Below are 19661 nucleotides of genomic sequence, written 5' to 3' on the forward strand. Positions count from 1 at the left end.
CCTCGGCCCCCCAAAGTGCTGGGATTACAGGCGTGAGCCACCGCGCCCGGCCAGAACTACATCCTTTAACTTATCCATTAAAGCATCTGCTCTGCCAAGCAGATACTTTTTCTCTCCATTTTTATGGACAAAGTAGCTGAGGCTCAGTGATATTGGATGACTCGCCAACAATCTCCCAGCTAGAAAGTGCCAGAGCAAGGACTGATTCAAAGTTCACCATCTCTCTGTGCACTGAGGACTGGCTACAGGGCTCTGGGGAGTGCAGAGAAGGAAACGCTGGCTCTGTCCAAGGCAGGGAGGCCCACGTTGCTTCTACTCTTAGCAGGTTTCTACCTAGCAAGCTGCTGCAAAATTCAGCCCCAACCCAACCGTAGCATTCACCTCTTTCTGGACAAATCTACAAACCCTTGAGCATGAGGAGCGTGTATTGAGAATACTCTTAAAGCACGTTTATAAAGAATAATCATGATTATGGGCTGGGCGCAGTGGTTCACGCCTGTAATCTCAGCACTTTGGGAGGCCGAGGTGAGCGGATCACCTGAGGTCAGGAGATCGAGACCAGCCTGGCCAACATGGTGAAACCCCATCTCTACTAAAAATACAAAAATTAGCCAGGCGTGGTGGTGCACGCCTGTAATCCCAGCTACTCAGGAGGCTGAGGCAGGAGAATCATTTGAACCCGGGAGACGGAGGTTGCAGTGAGCCAAGATCATGCCACAGCACTCCAGCCTGGGCCACGAGAGAGAAACTCCGTCTCAAAGGAAAACAAAAAAGAATAATGATGATTATGAACAACAGCTCCGGCCACATATTAAGTGCTCATTCTGGGCCAGGGGCAGTGCCAAGTGCTTCGCAAAATTTCCTCATTTGAAATCAGAGACCTCTCCAAGTAGATATCATCGAGGTTGATTCTGACAGAGGAGGAACAAAAACTCTGTGAGGCCGAGCAACTGGGTGGGCTCTACAAATACGGCAGAGTGCCAGCCACGCTGGGGAAATCCAGCCAGAGGGTATTCATGGAGCCCCTAAGAGAAATGCCCGCGGGCGTCCACATATGAGGGGAAAGAGATGCGTAAGCGTGGAAGCCAGATGTGAGCTCTTCCAATTCTGCCTCTATCCAGAGAGTCCTTCAGACCCTCAGTCCCTTCTCTTTAGGAAGGATTTGCCCCTCCTGGCCTCGTGTAAATTGTGCAATGAACTGAAATTAGATATATTTGAAAGCTGGGGTTTCTTTTTTCCCTCCCCACTGAAAAGTACCATACAGATATTAGCGACAGTTAAAATAATTATCATTCAGTGCCTCGTTTCCCAAAACCATGCCAGTTACTGTTTATCGTCATGCCTATCTTCACCCCATCAGAGCAAACCTAACGCTGCCAAGGAGAAAAAGTGAAATGGGAGGAAAAAAGGGAGGCATGGAAAGCTGAGCTGAGTTATTCGTGTGTTTATTGTGCAAGAGTTTATAATCAAAGCATTTTTTCCTTCCCCTGCAAGCCACAGTTGGTCTTTGCAGCCAAATTTCTTTGATAACATCAAACGGTATATCAGATCATTTGTACACATTATTCTGACAGTAAATTCCTCAGCTTCTGATTTAAGAATGGTTTGAGGAAAAGGCAAGTTCTTTTCTGCTTCACCTTAGGAGAGGGAAAAAAGAGAACAAGCACCGAACAATGCCGGGCAAGATGCGAAAGTCGTTGTATGTCATTTCTCCAGGCATGCATGTTTGACAGATGAGGACCCTGAGGCTCCAAGAGAAAAGAATCCTTCAGGCCTTTGACAGGTGCCAGGCAGGGCTCAGGGAAGAACTGCAAAGCTCATTCCTAACCCCCGCATGGAGAGATCATGGGCAGCCCGGGCTCCGTTTTGTCAGAGTTGAAACACAAGAATGTAGGAGTGAAAGAGAAAATAATTTTTCCCTTTACAGACTCTGCCTCTGATAAAGGTTTCTTATGTCTTTATACACATGCATACGTACACACACACACTCTCATATGTATACACACAAAACCACATGTACATATACATGCCTGTGTGCACGCATGTATTCACATATGTGCATACACATACACGAGACACATGTGCACATATATACACATGTATATACCTAACACATGCACACATATATGCACACACATGCACAGAAGCATGCATGCACATGCACACATGCATGCACATATACACACTCAGACACACACTTGGACATACACACACACACACTTGCACACACTTGCATACACTTGCACACACACACTTTCCCTTTCTCTGCTAACATTCTTTTCCTCTACCTTGTTCATTGTCCTACTTTCCCCCCACATTCCTACACCCACTCTTCCCTGCTGCTTTCTTTTTCAATTGCATTATCAAGACAGGTGGACCTTGTCACAGACAGGTGGAATGCTCACACAGCGAGACCAGATGTCCCAGTTTGCCTAGAACAGACCAGTTTTATACCTGTCTTTGGAATCCTTACTTAGAATGATTCCCTTTCTCTCTCAAAAGTGTTCTCAGCTGGGTAACAAGCATATATATATATACACACACACACACACACACACATACACACACACACATACATATACACACACACGTATACATATATACACACATATATGTATGTGACTCCTCCCCCTGGGAAGGTAGGCTGATGTTTACTCGGGTAAGAAGCTAGGATGAAAGCAGCAGAGGTGTGTGTTCAGAGTTCTGTGTCACACAACTTATTCCTGTATCTTCCTAATATCCGTAACATTTGGATTTCAGGATCTTGCTTCTGGCTCAGAAAACGACAGAAATGACTCAGCCTCCCAGCCCAGCCACCAGTCAGATGCGGGGAAGCAGGGGCTTGGCCCCCCCAGCACCCCCATAGCCGTGCATGCTGCTGTAAAGGTACGATCGCACCAGCCTCGGAGCCCCGCCTGAACGCGCGGCTCACGGAGTCAACTTGAAGCACAGCTTTCTGAGTTAGGTCTGACAACGCGAGGAGAGTTACACGGAGGACCCGTGCAGGGGTTCGGCTCACTGGGAGGGTCACAAAACAGGAAATGGGAAATGGGTCGCCAGTGTATATGGACCAAGATTTCATTATCCGTGCAGCACAGCAGAGGCCACCTCTGCCGTGGAGAAAGCTGTGGATTTGCATTTCTTTGGGATCACAGCTTAGCCAGCATGTTTCCGACGTAAAAGATTTCATAAGCTCACCCTTGGGGTAGATACAACTGATTGTAAAGCAGGATTTGCAAGTTTCGTAAAACAGGTATACAGCCGTTGAATTTTATGCAAGGGAAGTATCCCTGAAAAGCTTGCATAAAGTAACATTTACATCATTCAGGCCAGTCTTCCGATGGAAATAAACATGGGGTTTCATTCACAGTAGGCAGGTAGTTAGACTCATAATAGCAAATGTTTCGTTTTCTCAGCATTATCTTTTTGTTAATTTTTATTTTTATTTCAATAGTTTTGGGGGTGCAGGTGGTTTTTGGTTACATGGATAAGTTCTTTAGTAGTGATTTCTCTTTTTTTTGTTTTCTTTTCTTTTTTCTTTCTTTCTTTCTTTCTTTTTTTTTTTTTTTTTTTTTTGAGACAGAGTTTCTCTCTGTTGCCCAGGCTGGAATACAGTGGCGCGATCTTAGCTCACTGCAAGCTCCGCCTCCCAGGTTCAAGTGATTCTCCTGCCTCAGTCTCCCGAGTATCTGGGACTACAGGTGCCAGCCACCACGCCCAGCTAATTTTTTGTATTTTTAGTAGAGATGGGGTTTCACCAGGATGGTCTCCAACTCCTGACCTTGTGATCCACCCGCCTCAGCCTCCCAAAGTGCGGGGATTACAGGCGTGAGCCACCACGCCTGGCCCTTTAGTGGTGATTTCTGAGATTTTAGTGCACCCATCACCTGAGCAGTGTACACTGTAGGCAATATGTAATCTTTTATCCTTCACCCCACTCCCAATCTTCTCCCAATCCCCAGATTCCATTACATAATCTTATGCCTCTGCATCCTCATAGCTTAGCTCCCACTTATAAGTGAGAACACATGATATTTAGTTTTCCATTCCTGAGTTACTTCACTTAGAATAATGGCCTGCAGCTCCATCCAAATTGCTGCAAAAGACATTATTTCGTTCCTTCTTATGGCTGAGTAGCATTCCATGTTGTATATGTACTACATTTTCTTTATCCACTTGTTGATTGATGGGCACTTAAGTTGGGTCCATATCTTTGTACTTGCGAATTGTGCTTCTATAAACACCAGCGTCGTATCTCACAGTACACAGGCTGCTCTCTCTTCAGTTAACTGGATGCCTGGTAATCATGTGGCCTTCTTCATAATGTTTTATCCCAAATCACTTTTTTTTTTTTCTTTTGAGACGGAGTTTCACTCTTGTTGCCCAGGCTGGAGTGCAATGGTGCGATCTCGGCTCATTGCAACCTCCACCTCCCGGGTTCAAGTGATTCTCCTGCCTCAGCCTCCCCAGTAGCTGGGATTACAGGTGCGCACCACCATGCCTGGCTAATTTTGTATTTTTAGTAAAGACAGGGTTTCTCCATGTTGGTCAGGCTGGTCTTGAACTCCTGGCCTTAGGTGATCGGACTGCCTCGGCCTCCCAAAGTGCTGGGATTACAGGCGTAAGCCACTGTGCCTGGCCTCTCCCAAATAACTTCTGACTGATTTGGGAACACGTTTTCTCAGCTCGAGTGCCACCACTTAATGAATGTTAAAATGACTCTTATGGGATTTAAAAAAGATGGTAAATTGAAGTAAAAATCAATGATATGGTAATAGTTTTATGGTCTAATGGGTGATAGACACTTCAGTTTCTCAGTAAGGCTCCCCCACCGAACCACAAGAGCTTAAACCCATCTGAAAATTCACTCAGCTCAACAGGTTTGAAATTATGTGACTATCAATGCATTTTGTTCATTGCAGGGGAAGGAGGAGGAGATGAGTCCCATTATTTCTAAAGCTGAGTATAAAGAGAAATGTTATTCATATTTCTATCACAGTATTTAAATTTTGCATAATTCAAATTAGCAGCCGGGCCCGGTGGCTCACACCTGTAATCCCAGCACTTTGGGAGGCCGAGGTGGGCGGATCACCTGAAGTCATGAGTTCGAGACCAGCCTGGCCAACATGGTGAAACCTCGTCTCTACCAAAAAACGCAAAAATTAGCCAAACGTGGTGGTGCGTGCCTGTAGTCCCAGCTATTCGGGAGACTGAGGCAGGAGAATCGAATGGCTTGAACCCGGGAGGCGGTAGTGGCAGTGACCCGAGATCGCAATCACTGCACTCTAGCCTGGTCAACAGAGTGAGACTCTGTCTCAAAACAAAACAAAACAAAACAATTAGCAAAGCCTTCAACCTCACTGTAGTAGAAAGTATGATAGAAGCCCAGGAGATGAACAGATCACTTTCAATGAAAAGGGCGATTCTTACAGACACCCAGCTGGTCCCGGCAGGCTGGCTGTTTTTAGAAGAGCCATCATTTTTTTCTGCTTGGTCAACAAACACACACAACCTTAGCATGCCCTGGGCTCGAAAAGAGAATAGTAGTAGTAGCCTTTACCCCACACTATCCAGAGTAAATGATCCGATTTCAGTACCTTCTGGAATGTGCTAAGGCAACACAGAGAAAAAAAGCTCCTGGACCCCCGACTTAGCTGCGGGACCCTGCCAGGGCTGCAGCTCCCATCCTTCCCAGACAAGGCAAGCCCCAGAATGAGGCGACAACAGCAGCTGATCTGGAGCAAGCCAGGGCAGAGCTGGTTTCGGGAGCCCTGCAGAAACTCTCCAAGAACAGAAGACTGATTAATGAACTAGAATGCTAATCGATTAGTAAGCAGGGAGAAACGGAGCCACCAAACACACAGAAATACTTGTGCTCATTATTCATTAGTCGCCAGGAAGAAGTCTCTTTGGAAAACAAAAGAGCCTTTGGGGGTGCACTGCGCCGAGTCCAAGCGAGTTGTAAGCTCCTTTGGAGAAGGTCACATTCAGATGTGTAGTTTGTGGTGGAAGTGGAGAAGCTGCCAAGTCAGAATATGCCTGCCAGCTGTTCAGGAGCCCCCTCTTCTGGACACCGGTGGTAACACACTTTTCTTCCAATGTTCCCCCAAATCCTTGATCACTTGAGGTCATGACATCCATGTTCTTCATTTCAACCTTCTGTAATAAAGTCAGGGTTTGAAAATTCCTTTTTTTTTTTTTTTTTTTTTGAGGGGGAGTCTCGCTCTGTCACCCAGACTGGAGCATAGTGGCGCAGTCTCGGCTTACTGCAACCTCCGCCTCCTGGGTTCAAACTATTCTCCTGCCTCAGCCTCCCAAGTAGCTGAGACTACAGGCATCCACCACCATGCCCAGCTAATTGTTTCTATTTTTACCAGAGATAGGGTTTCACCATGTTGACCAGGCTGGTCTTGAACTCATGACCTCAAGTGATCCGCCCACCTCTACCTCCCAAAGTGCTGGGATTACAGGCGTGAGCCACCGCGCCCAGCCTGAAAATTAACTTTTTTTAAACCTGATAACAGGATGGACCCATTCCTTCCTAAATACAAAAGTCTTTTATTTCAGGAGCAGGTTATAGACACAATTACCTGCTCATTGACTACCTGTTATTATTTCAATATTATCTTTTATAGTCTTTATACCAATTAGTGAGAGAAAAAGTAAAGAATATTTTCTCCAACTTGCAGATGAGGAAACTGAGATGTATTAAAGTTAAGTGATTGTACCACTTTCAAACATTTGTCTTATCCTACCAAGACTATACCCTTAACTTCCTGATTCAGTGTGTCCGAATCATGCAATACATGCTTTGGGTTCCAACTCTGGGAAGTGTTCCAGTAGGTGCATAACCCTTCCCATAATAAGTAAAGTATCCTTATTTCAAAAGGTGTTGCTTCCTGATCTTTCATCGGTATTTGGCAGGCAGGCGAGAGGGTGTTAAGCAGGCAGATAGGCAGGGTTTATCTTACTTTCAGTCCAAAGCAACAAATAACCACATCCTAGACTGTCAAAGAAAATCTTAGTTTCATCTAAGTTTATGTCATTAATAAATCACTTAATAATAACACTTATTAATAAAAACACTTATTAAGTGTTTAACTAAAGGTGACTTCCCATATGCATATGAACGTTCTTTTGTTGTTGTTGCTGTTGTTTTGTTTTGAGATGGAGTTTCACTCTTGTTGCCCAGGCTGGGGTGTAGTGGCGCAATCTCATCTCACTGCAACCTCTGCCTCTCGGGTTCAAGCAATTCTCCTGCCTCAGTTTCCTGAGTAGCTGGGATTACAGGCACCTGCCACCACGCCCAGCTAATTTTTGTATTTTTAGTAGAGATGGGGTTTCACCATGTTGGTCAGGCTGGTCTTTAACTCATGACCTCAAGTGATCCACCCGCCTCGTCCTCCCAAAGTGTTGGCATTACCGGTGTGAGCCATCGTGCCCAGCCACGAAGGAACTTTCTACAAATAGTCTTAAGATCAGAAGGCAGCCTTTGTTAGGCCATCAGTTGGTTTTAGGTTAGGAGAATGCATTCATTGAAACACAGGATTACGTTTTGCTGTACTCCAGAAAAGAAAAATTCTGGAGCTGCTTCTAAGATTCAACTTTCCCTGTCTGAGGAGTGTCCTTCCAGTGTGATACATTTGCAATGAATTTGTTCATTAGCAATGTTAGTGTTCTAGGAGCTCTTTGTACATCATGCCTTTGCTATATTGTATTTCTGAGGTTCAAGAATGGCCATCAGACCAAACTGCCTCACAATGTGTCCATGATGCAAAGTCATTCTCAGTCATGGCCTAAAGCACGTGCCATTTCCTCATCCTCTTTGCAGTCCAAATCCTTGGGTGACAGTAAGAACCGCCACAAAAAGCCCAAGGACCCCAAGCCAAAGGTGAAGAAGCTTAAATATCACCAGTACATTCCCCCAGACCAGAAGGCAGAGAAGTCCCCTCCACCTATGGACTCGGCCTACGCTCGGCTGCTACAGCAACAGCAGCTGTTCCTGCAGCTCCAAATCCTCAGCCAGCAGCAGCAGCAGCAGCAGCAACACCGATTCAGCTACCCAGGGATGCACCAAGCTCAGCTTAAGTAAGTCCGGCAAGCCTGGGAGAGTGGCTGTGGGCAGAGGTTGAGAAGGGTGTCTGTTAATATCTATCTGATGTACGTGGGGCCAGCACCATGGGGCCTAGCAAGTCCTGTATTGCACCATTTCCTCATCCAGTATGTTTGGAAGCTGATTCAATTTAGAAACTATGCACACCTTTTCAGAGCCATAAGACTGGGATGTATCTGCAGATGTATTCCAAACCCTCAGTGGATACCTAAAACCTCAGATAGTACTGAACTCTACGTATAGTGTATTTTTCTTAGGCATACATATCTATGATAAGGTTTCATTTATAAATTAGGCACAGTGAGAGATGAACAATAATAGCTAGCAACAATATAGAACAATTATAGCAAGATACTACAATAAAACGTATGTGGATGTGGTGGTTTCTCTCTCAGAATAACTTATTGTACTGTACACATCTATTTTTGAACCACAGTTGACCTCAGGTAACTGAAATCTTGTAAAGTGAAACCGCCAATAACGGGTGGACTACTATAAATCAGTGCCCTTGGTAAAAGGTCCCTTTGGGAAATAGGAAAGGATTAGCATTTTCAAATTGGACTGTGGAATGTCTAAGAATGTGATATTGGAATTATGAGCAATTCCGATCCACTTCTGCTTTTGGAAAGAACATTGCTGAGCAGCGGAGAGAAATCCTCAAAGATTGACTCTTGAGCCCAGGTTGTGTGACCACATCGCTACATCACCTTTTAAATCGTCAATATCCCTACATGTAAAGTTGAGGTAGGATTCCTCCTGTCCTCCTCAGACTATGCTAGCGATTACGCCAAGCGCTAAACACAACCAAGCTTCACCAGGTGGGTTTGGCCTCCCCAGGACAGAGCAGCAGCTGAATCACAGGTGGATGTGTGCCACAGTCCCCACCGCTCCCTCTTATCTCCCTAAACAAAGTTCAGATGTCACACACCACTTGCCATCTAGCCGGCCCTGTTGTTTTTCCTCACCCTGCTCCCTTCTGCTGGTTTATTACATGCCTGACCCTTGCAGGCCATCACTTTGGGATCCGATCTAAACGCAAGTTATACCACCAATATTTGATTGTACCTGAAGTGCCTCTTTGTTTGTCTTTTAGAGAACCAAATGAACAGATGGTCAGAAATCCAAACTCTTCTTCAACGCCACTGAGCAATACCCCCTTGTCTCCTGTCAAGAACAGTTTTTCTGGACAAACTGGTGTCTCTTCTTTCAAACCCGGCCCACTCCCACCTAACCTGGATGATCTGAAGGTATAGGATTTTGCATGAGTTTCTTTCTTTTTTTAAACAAATACAACAGTATGTTGTTAACAGCACCACGACCAACTGGTATCTGGAGTAAGAGAGTGGGAGGGAAAGAAGACCATAGGAAACGCTGAAGGAGGTGGCAGAATTTATCCTGCTGTGGTTGAACACCCCAGTTGACTATAGCCCATTTTACGCAGCCGTAACAGGATACCGGAAACTGGGAAATTTGTGAAGAAAAGAAATTTATTTCTCACAGTTCTAGGGCTGAGAAGTCCAAGGACATGGCACCAGTATCTGGCGAATGCCACCCCATGGTAAAAGGGCAGAAGGTGGAAGGGCAAGAGCATTTGAGATAGAGGGAAAAGACAAACGTTATGTTTATTTCACCATAGTAAAAAATAATTTTTAAGTAGGCTATTTCTAGATAAGAGTGAGACAGGAGACAAGTAAGACAGGAGATGCCTTAGTCACAGAGAAACATGATCCAGATATGATAGTGCCATCTGTCAGACCCCTCAAAACCCACTTTTGGGAGGCTGAGGCAGGTGGATCCCTCTAGATACACATGCTCAGAAGCATTGGCTGGTGAGAGTTATAATAATTAGTGTAGGTATAAAGAGATGATGATGATGACGATGGTGCCTATCAATTTTTTTTTCTTTTTTTTTCTTTTTTTTTTTTTTTGAGACGGAGTCTCGCTCTGCCGCCCAGGCTGGAGTGCAGTGGCCGGATCTCAGCTCACTGCAAGCTCCGCCTCCCGGGTTTACGCCATTCTCCTGCCTCAGCCTCCCGAGTAGCTGGGACTACAGGCGCCCGCCACCTCGCCCGGCTAGTTTTTTTTTTTTTTGTATTTTTTAGTAGAGACGGGGTTTCACCATGTTAGCCAGGATGGTCTCGATCTCCCGACCTCGTGATCCGCCCGTCTCGGCCTCCCAAAGTGCTGGGATTACAGGCTTGAGCCACCGCGCCCGGCCTTTTTTTTCTTTTTTTGAGATGGAGTCTTGCTCTGTCATCCAAGCTGGAGTGCAGTGGCACAGTCTCGGCCCACTGCAAGCTCTGCCTCTCGGGTTCAAGCAATTCTTCTGCCTCGGCTTCCCTAGTAGCTGGGACTACAGGTGCCTACCACCACACCTGGCTAATTTTTGTGTTTTTAGTAGAGACAGGGTTTCACCAAGTTGGCCAGGCTGGTCTTGAACTCCTGACCTCAGGTGATTCACCAGCCTTGGCCTCACAAAGTCCTGGGATTACAGGCATGAGCCACCCTGCCCAGCCCCTACCAATTTGTATTTTTTAATATGAGCCATCCGTCATTTATTCTGTGTAGATTTGCTTTAATTTTCACCCCACAAGATAAGTTTTGTCTCCCCAGTTTAAAAAGTGAAAATAAAACCAGAATCATAGAGCCGGGCGCGGTGGCTCACGCCTGTAATCCCAGCACTTTGGGAGGCTGAGGCGGGCAGATCACGAGGTCAGGAGATCAAGACCATCCTGGCTAACAAGGTGAAACCCCATCTCTACTAAAAATACAAAAAAAAATTAGCCGGGCGAGGTGGCAGGCGCCTGTAGTTCCAGCTACTCAGGAGGCTGAGGCAGGAGAATGGCGTGAACCCAGGAGGTGGAGCTTGCAGTGAGCGGAGATCACGCCACTGCACTCCAGCCTGGGCGACAGAGCGAGACTCCGTCTCAAAAAAAAAAAAAAAAACCAGAATCGTAAAGAGGTCAAATGATAGGCAGTTTAACCAGCTTATGAATGACAGAACTGAGGCTTGAAGCTAAGTAACTTATTTCAAGGGCCTTGCTATTGTATGAGAGATGAGTGGAAAGAGAGAGATGGGCAGGAGAGAACGTGGCTGGACTTGACCACTCACTGTGTGTATGGGGAGATGCACCATCTGAGTCCTGGGAGAGTGACATCAATGACAGAAAGAGGGAGAGTAGAATGAGGAGTTGCTATGAAGGGACAGTGGCAAGTTCGTTCAGTTCGGGAAAGTCAAGTCTCAGGGACCAGCAGGACAACCGAGAGAAAAGACATCCATTTCCGTCAGTAAGAATTAGCCAGGCTGTGTTGTCAGGGGTGGGAAAAGAAATTTCAGAAGCATGTGTAATGTGTGGAGCATTGAACCTAGAAGGGTGAATGTGACTGACAAAGAACAAAATGGAAAGAGTCAGAAGGAAGGGGAGAAGAGGAATGAAGGAGACATATGATGCAGCCACAATTGGGGAAAGGAAGAAATAAGAGGAATGGATGGAGGTGACCCCCCCCAAATAGTAATCAGCAAGGTCATATAATGAGGTGACATTTGGAAGCAATTTTCACGTTTTGCTACATAAAAGGAAAAGAACACTGAGAGAAAAGTCTTTGACTTCTTTTTGAAAAGTTCATGGCTATATATGACAGTATGTGGATAATTTTTTGTGTCCTATTAAAAAAAAAAAAAATTGGCCAGGCGTGGTGACTCACGCCTATAATCCCAGCACTTTGGGAGGCCAAGGTAGGCAGATCATGAAGTCAAGAGATCAAGACCAGCCTGACCAACATGGTGAAACCCCATCTCTACTAAAAATACAAAAATTAGCAGGGCGTGGTGGCGGGCACCTGTAGTCCCAGCTACTTGGGAGGCTGAGGCAGGAGAATGGCGTGAACCCGGGAGGCGGAGGTTGCAGTGAGCCAAGATTGCGCCACTGCACTCCAGCCTGGCGACAGAGCGAGACTCCATCTCAAAAAAAAAATTGGAGAGAGAGAGAGCATACCAGAGAGACAGAGAGAGACAGAGAGAGAGAGAGAGAGAGAGACTGAAAGTTTAAAAAACTGGGAGAATATCTTATTGATATTAAGAAATAATGATTCATATTTTAAGGTGTGATAATGTTATTGTATCTATGGTTTTTTAAGAGTACTTATCTTTTAGAGCTAGAGACCAAATTATTTGGATGAAATTATATGATTTGCTTCAAAATAATTCAGGAAAGGTAGGAGAAGTGGGTTGGAGTATAAAATAAACAAGATTGGACATGAGTGATAATTGTTGAAGTTTGTTGATGAGTAGATAGGGTTCATTAGACTTTTCTATCTACTTTTGTGTATGTTTCAATTTTCCCATAATAGGTTTGAAAGTTATTAATGATTAAAACACCAGTGAATGTAGGAAAAAGGTGTATACAAACCTTTGTCCTGAACAAGCCCATACAGTGTAATATTCTGAAGTTTAAGGTAAATTAAACTCAACCGTATTCATTTTATTTTAGAATATGAGCCACATTATTTAATAATGTAGTTAAATTATTCAGTGCCAAGACAGATTCTAAAAATAAATGTAGAACTCATCAATTTTAAGTAATTCAAAATTAAAACAATAATGAGATGCCATTTTGTACTTTTTCAAACCAGCAAATCTAAAAGATAATGATAAAACAATTCCAGCAAGACTGTAGGGTAAATAACTAAATAATTGCTAATGTAAGTTAATTCAATCCTTTCTGATAACTTTTAACTGATTATAAAGTAACATATATTGACTGTCAAAATATGATAGTATGTAGAAAAGTCAACAGTATTTTAAAAAATAATTAAGACTCACAGAAAGCAGATTATATTTCCTTCTAGGTTTAAAATGCATATAAACATTTTGTTTTAAAATAATTGTCTTGAAAAAAATGACGTGTACATAAATTACTGGCATACTTCTTTTCTTAACACATCACGAACATTTTTCATAACTGTTAATATTCAATAAATTTTTTATTTTTAATAGCAGCATATCACTTCACCACCTAGTTAACATTCCACTGCTGGACACTTAACTAGCCACCAGATTTTGGCTATTCAAACTGTGATTTCAGTCCGGGCTCCGTGGCTCACGCCTGTAATCCTAGCAGTTTGGGAGGCCAAGGTGGGCAGATCACTTGAGGTCAGGTATTCAAAACCAGCTTGGCCAACATGGTGAAACCCCATCTCTACTAAAAATACAAACAATTAGCCGGGTGTGGTAGTGCACACCTGTAATCCCAGCTACTCAGGAGGCTGAGGCAGGGGAATTGCTTGAACCCGGGAGGTGGAGGTTGCAGGGAGCTGAGATCGTGCCACTGCACTCCAGCCTGGGTGACAGAGCGAGACTCTGTCTCAAAACCTATATCTATATACACATGAATTAACATAATAATATTAGTAAAACTTTATATTGCACGAACACTTGCCAGGCACTATTCCAAGTGCTATATATATATGATTTCATTGACCTTTGTGCCTACATTTGTTAGTTTCTCTGATTATTTCCTCAGGCTAGAATAAAATTCCTGAATGAAATATATTAATATTGTCTAAAGTTTTTGATATATATTGTAAAATTTCTGCCCTGAACGTTTGTGTCAGTCTGTTCCCAGAAGCGGCCCTTCTCAAGCAATCATGTGTGAACTGAATCACCCGGGCTCTTGGTAGCAATGCAGATTCTGATTCAGGTTTGCGGAGGGGCCCAAGATTCTGCATTTCCAACTAGCTCCCAGGCGATGCTGATGCTGTTTGTCTAAGGGCCATACTTTGAATAGCAATGTAGTAAAGAGCTTTTCAAAAATGTTGTAATTGGGGGTGGGGCGTTGTGGCTCACGCCTGTAATCCCAGCACTTTGGGAGGCTGAGGTGAGTGGATCATCTAAGGTCAGGAGTTCCAGATCAGCCTGGCCAACATGGTGAAACCCCATCTCTACTTAAAATACAAAAATTAGTGCGGTGTGGTGGTGTGCACCTGTAATCCCAGATACTTGGGAGGCTGAGGCGGGAGAATTGCTTGAACCCAGGAGGTGGAGGTTGCAGTGAGCCAAGATCACGCCACTGCACTCCAGCCTGGCCAACAGAGCAAGAGTCCGCCTGAAAAAAAAATTAATTTTAATTTTTGCTGCTACTTAACTAACACAAACTCTTCTTATTCATTTGCCAATTTAATAAATACATATATATATTCATTTGATTTGCACTTCTTGGATTACTAATGATGATATACATACATTACAGTCCATATTTTAAATTTTATTTTTGTTTCTGAAAAAGCTGGATCATATATCCCTTGCCCATTTTTATATTGGGTATCAATCTTCTTTTTAATCAATTAGCGCACTTGATACATTGAGCTTTTTAACACTTTATTATTTGTGTTGTGATTAGTTTTTCCCAAGGTAGCTATTCGTATTTGCGCTTTGTAGTTTCTTGACTTACAGAAGTTTTAAATTTTGTTTTCAATATTTTTTTCAAGCAACCTTTTCCTACAGATATCAGAATTTCCTATAATATCAGAATATTTGCCTATAGTCTTCTGTTTTATGAAATTATTGAAATTTAGGTATTTAATATGTTTCCTGTTTTAATTACAAAAGTAATACATTTATGTGAAATATTTGGAACTTACAGATAAGGAGAACCATTGTTAACATTTTAGCATATCTTTATCTGGATAATTTCATATGCAAACATAGCTTTAAATATATATATATGTATATATATCCATACCTTGTTTATATAATTTTTAGAAAAATACAATCAATTCAAACTTTGTTCACTTATTACTATACCACAAGCAATTAATCATCCAATGTCAGCAAATATTTATAGCATCAGCTTTACTGGATCTGTAGTGTACCATCATTTGCATACACCATCATTTACCTAGCCAGTTCTCATATTTGTAGATATTTAGAGTTTCCAGTTTAAGAACATTATAAAAAATACAGGGATAAGATAATTACATGTGAATTAACATAATAATATTAGTAAAAGTTTATTTTGCACAACCATTTGCCAGGCACTATTCCAAGTGCTTTATGCATTTTAAGCCATTTTAACCCTCACAAAAATGCATAAAGTGTTATTCCCTCCATTTCCCAGAAGGGAAACTGAGGAACGGAGTGATCGATCACTGAGTTAGTAACAGGCAGGGCCAGGATTTGAACCGATGGCCTTATCACCACCTACTCTCTCAGTAGACGACTATTATCAAGCTGGTCTTTAAAATTAGGGTATAAATGTTCATAAGGAGCCGTGGTTCTCAAAGTCAGGTCTGGGCATCACCTGGGGACTTGTTAGAAATACATATCAACTGAGCCAGAAACCCCACAGTGGGGCCCGGCCGTCTGCTTTGTAACACACCCTCCGGTGGTTCTGGTGCACGCTCGGGTTTGAGGAAGAGAACGTGGTAGGAAGAGCCCTCACCAAGGAAGCCAGAGAAGCTGCCGACTTCGCTGTACTTCAAGACTATTGTTGGAGGGTTTGTGTCTAAACCCAGACGGATATGTTTTCTCATCTAGAAAATGGGGACACGGATCGCCATGAGGGATGATGGGCAGTAGATTAGATGACTTCTACCATTCATTCAAGCTCTCCATTTCTATGACTCTAAGGCCGTGAAAACATCATATATGATAAAGTTAAAAGTAATTGTTAAAATTGTGCAAAACTGGTTTATATCAGGGGTAGGAGAGGAAATTGGAAAGAAGTATAAAAAACAGTGGGTATTGTAGAATTCCATTTGTGATGTTTTGAAGCTAATTTTATAACGAATACACTTTTAAAAATATTGTCGTTAAACAGCACACTGACCACATTCTGATTTCTTTAGGTCTCTGAATTAAGACAACAGCTTCGAATTCGGGGCCTGCCTGTGTCAGGCACCAAAACGGCCCTCATGGACCGGCTTCGACCCTTCCAGGACTGCTCTGGCAACCCAGGGCCGAACTTTGGGGATATAACGACTGTCACTTTTCCTGTCACACCCAACACGCTGCCCAATTACCAGACTTCTTCCACCAGCACCCTCTCCAATGGTTTCTACCACTTTGGCAGCACCAGCTCCAGCCCCCCGATCTCCCCAGCCTCCTCTGACCTGTCGGTCGCCGGGTCCCTGCCGGACACCTTCAATGATACTTCCCCCTCCTTCGGCCTGCACCCGTCCCCGGTCCACGTGTGCACGGAGGAAAGTCTCATGAGCAGCCTGAATGGGGGCTCTGTTCCTTCTGAGCTGGATGGGCTGGACTCCGAGAAGGACAAGATGCTGGTGGAGAAGCAGAAGGTCATCAATGAACTCACCTGGAAACTCCAGCAAGAGCAGAGGCAGGTGGAGGAGCTGAGGATGCAGCTTCAGAAGCAGAAAAGGAATAACTGTTCAGAGAAGAAGCCGCTGCCTTTCCTGGCTGCCTCCATCAAGCAGGAAGAGGCCGTCTCCAGCTGTCCTTTTGCATCCCAAGTACCTGTGAAAAGACAAAGCGGCAGCTCAGAGTGTCACGCGCCGGCCTGTGAAGCGGCTCAACTCCAGCCTCTTGGAAATGCTCATTGTGTGGAGTCCTCAGATCAAACCAATGTACTTTCTTCCACATTTCTCAGCCCCCAGTGTTCCCCTCAGCATTCACCGCTTGGGGTCGTGAAAAGCCCACAGCACATCAGTTTGCCCCCATCACCCAACAACCCGCACTTTCTGCCCTCATCCTCCGGGGCCCAGGGAGAAGGACACAGGGTCTCCTCGCCCATCAGCAGCCAGGTGTGCACTGCACAGGTAAGAGCACCTTGCACCATGCCTGGTGCACACCTCTTTCTGGAAGTGGGTTACAAATTTTCTTTCTTTATTTTATTTTATTTTATTTTTTTTGAGGCGGAATCTCGCTTTGTCGCCCAGGCTGGAGTGCAGTGGCGCAATCTTGGCTCACTGCAAGCTCCGCTTCCCGGGTTCATGCCATTCTCCTGCCTCTCAGCCTCCCGAGTAGCTGGGACTACAGGCGCCCACCACCTCACCCGGCTAATTTTTTTTGTATGTTTAGTAGAGACGGGGTTTCACCGTGTTAGCCAGGATGGTCTCGATCTCCTGACCTTGTGATCCGCCCACCTCGGCCTCCCAAAGTGCTAGGATTACAGGCGTGAGCCACCGCGCCCGGCCGGGTTACAAATTTTCAACTGCTAAAGAGCTAATGTCAGAACTTTCAATGTGAAGGGTTTACCAAAAGCATACCAGCATCTCCCAGACACTACAATCTTTGAATCTCCATGGTAGACCAAACTCACTCATCCTCTAAGGCAGGGGTTGGCAAACTTGCTCTGTAAAGGGCCAGATGATAAATATTTTTTGCTTTGCAGGTCACACTGTCTGTGTCATCCCTACCCAATTTTGCCTTTGTATCACAAAAACAGCCACAGACATCATGTAAGCAAATGCACATGGCTATGTCCTAATAAAACTTTATTTAAAAAAATAGTCAGTGAGCAAGACTTGGCTTGTGGGCTGCAGTTTGCTGACCACTGCTCTCAGGATTCCCAGGATTCCTTGGTATCCAACCTTATCATAGGCCAAACCAATGCCTCAAACGTTTAAAGGGGAAATCATCAGATCTTACTCTTCATGTAATGGTCTGCATAGTGCAAACATTTACTGAGCACCTACTATGTGCCAGGCCCTGTTCTCATCTCTGGGAATTAGTGCCGAGCTAGTCAAACAAAAATTTCTATTCTCATGGGAACAGAGACAGTTTAAAAGCAAATGAAACAATTTCAAAGTAAATTATGTACTATATTAGAAGATGATACATCTTTTTGGAGAAAAAGCAAAAGGGGGTGTGTGTGTGTAATTTGGAAGTTTGCTACTTTTTTCTTGAGATGGAGTCTCACTCTATCACCCAGGCTGGAGTGCAGTGGCATGATCTTGGCTCACTGCAACCTCCGCCTCCTGGGTTCAAGCGATTCTTCTGCCTCAGCCTCCTAAGTAGCTGGGACTACAGGCGCATGCCACCACGCCTGGCTAATTTTTGTATTTTTAGTAGAGACAGAGTCTCACCATACTGGCCAGGCTGGTCTCAAACTCCTGACCTCATGATCTGCCCGCCTTGGCCTCCCAAAGTGCTGGGATTACAGGCGTGAGCCACCACGCCCAGCTGGAAATTTACAACTTTAATTAGAAGGACCAGGGACATTTAGCAAAACCTTGAAAGCAGTAAAAAGAAAATGTTGTGGATATTTGGGGTGAAGGCATTGAAGGCAAAGGAGAAATAGCACATGCAGAGGCCCTGAAGTTGGAGCTTGTAGGGACTGTTCAAGGATCAGAAAGAGGGCCAGTGGCTGGACTAGAATGGGAGTGGTCATAGGAGATGGCTTAGGAGACTCACTAATTCAAAGACTAGGCAAAAGTGACTGACAATGACTTTTATGCTCATGAGCTGAGGAATTACTAGGAAAGCCTATATAAGTCAAGTTGAGAAAGGTTACATTATCAGAAGGTTCTGAAATCAACATTATTAGAAAAGGAATCGGAAGAAAACTCACATTAATTGAATACCTGCTAAGTGCCAAGCATTAAGAGACACGTCTATGAGTAATCTCAGTTATTGTCACAAGAAACCTATGAGCTCCAATGTATTCTTCTTTATTTGTCATTGAAGAAAATGAGGCTCAAAGAGCTTAAATTAGTTACCTAGGATCACAGGAACCCAAGATCTGTTAATTCTAAGTGCATGCCTTATTCAAGTGGAATATCTCCACCCCAAGAGTGTGAAGGGTAGCAAAAGCTAATGGGAATTAATTTTTACAAACCTACAGGAACCATACATTCCAATGAATGATGTCTACCCCTGAGGGACGCTCTGGGAGAAATTAGGACCTAAATAAATTATTGGCATAATTAACAAACAAGTATTGAGTGTGTAGTGTCCTGGGAAAGAAAGGTAAAAATAGCTCTTGAGACGTAGCTCTGGACCAAACTTTTCAGTACTGATGATATTGCTGCTAACATTGTACAGTGATTTATGATTCACAAAGACTCTTTGAAGACATTAAAAATTTCATGATAAAACAATAAAGAACAGGCCGGGTGCGGTGGCTCACACCTGTAACCCTAGCACTTTGGGAGGCCAAGGTGGGCGGATCACAAGGTCAAGAGTTCAAGACCAGCCTGGCCAACACAGTGACATCCCATCTCTACTAAAAATACAAAAATTAGGCCAGGTGCAGTGGCTCATGCCTGTAATCCCAGCACTTTGGGAGGCCGAGCAGGTGGATCACAAGGTCAGGAGTTCAAGACCAGCCTGGCCAATATGTTGAAACCTCATCTCTACTAAAAATACAAAAATTAGGTCAGGCGCGGTGGTTCATGCCTGCAATCCCAGCACTTTGGGAGGCTGAGGCGGGTGGATCATGAGGTCAGGAGATAGAGACCAGCCTGGCCAATATGACCGATATCGTGAAACCCCATCTCTACTAAAAGTACAAAAATTGGGCGTGGTGGCACGCGCCTGTAGTCCCAGCTACTCAGGAGGCTGAGGCAGGAGAATATCTTGAACCCGGGA

At 44.2% G+C, this 19661-nt stretch overlaps 1 protein-coding gene across 2 annotated transcripts in view; it reads left to right on the forward strand.

Annotated features, from left to right (window-relative positions):
* Positions 1–19661, forward strand: part of MYOCD (myocardin) — a 98349-nt gene that overhangs the window by 69077 nt on the left and 9611 nt on the right. For both annotated transcript variants that reach the window (XM_045375327.3, XM_045375326.3), the window contains 4 exons: positions 2761–2886; positions 7832–8088; positions 9207–9360; positions 15959–16888. In XM_045375327.3, coding sequence (XP_045231262.2) covers positions 2761–2886; positions 7832–8088; positions 9207–9360; positions 15959–16888 — 1467 coding nt within the window. The remainder of the gene's footprint in view (positions 1–2760; positions 2887–7831; positions 8089–9206; positions 9361–15958; positions 16889–19661) is intronic.

Source organism: Macaca fascicularis, chromosome 16 (genome assembly GCF_037993035.2).
Source record: "Macaca fascicularis isolate 582-1 chromosome 16, T2T-MFA8v1.1".
Classification (NCBI taxonomy): Eukaryota; Metazoa; Chordata; class Mammalia; order Primates; family Cercopithecidae; genus Macaca; species Macaca fascicularis.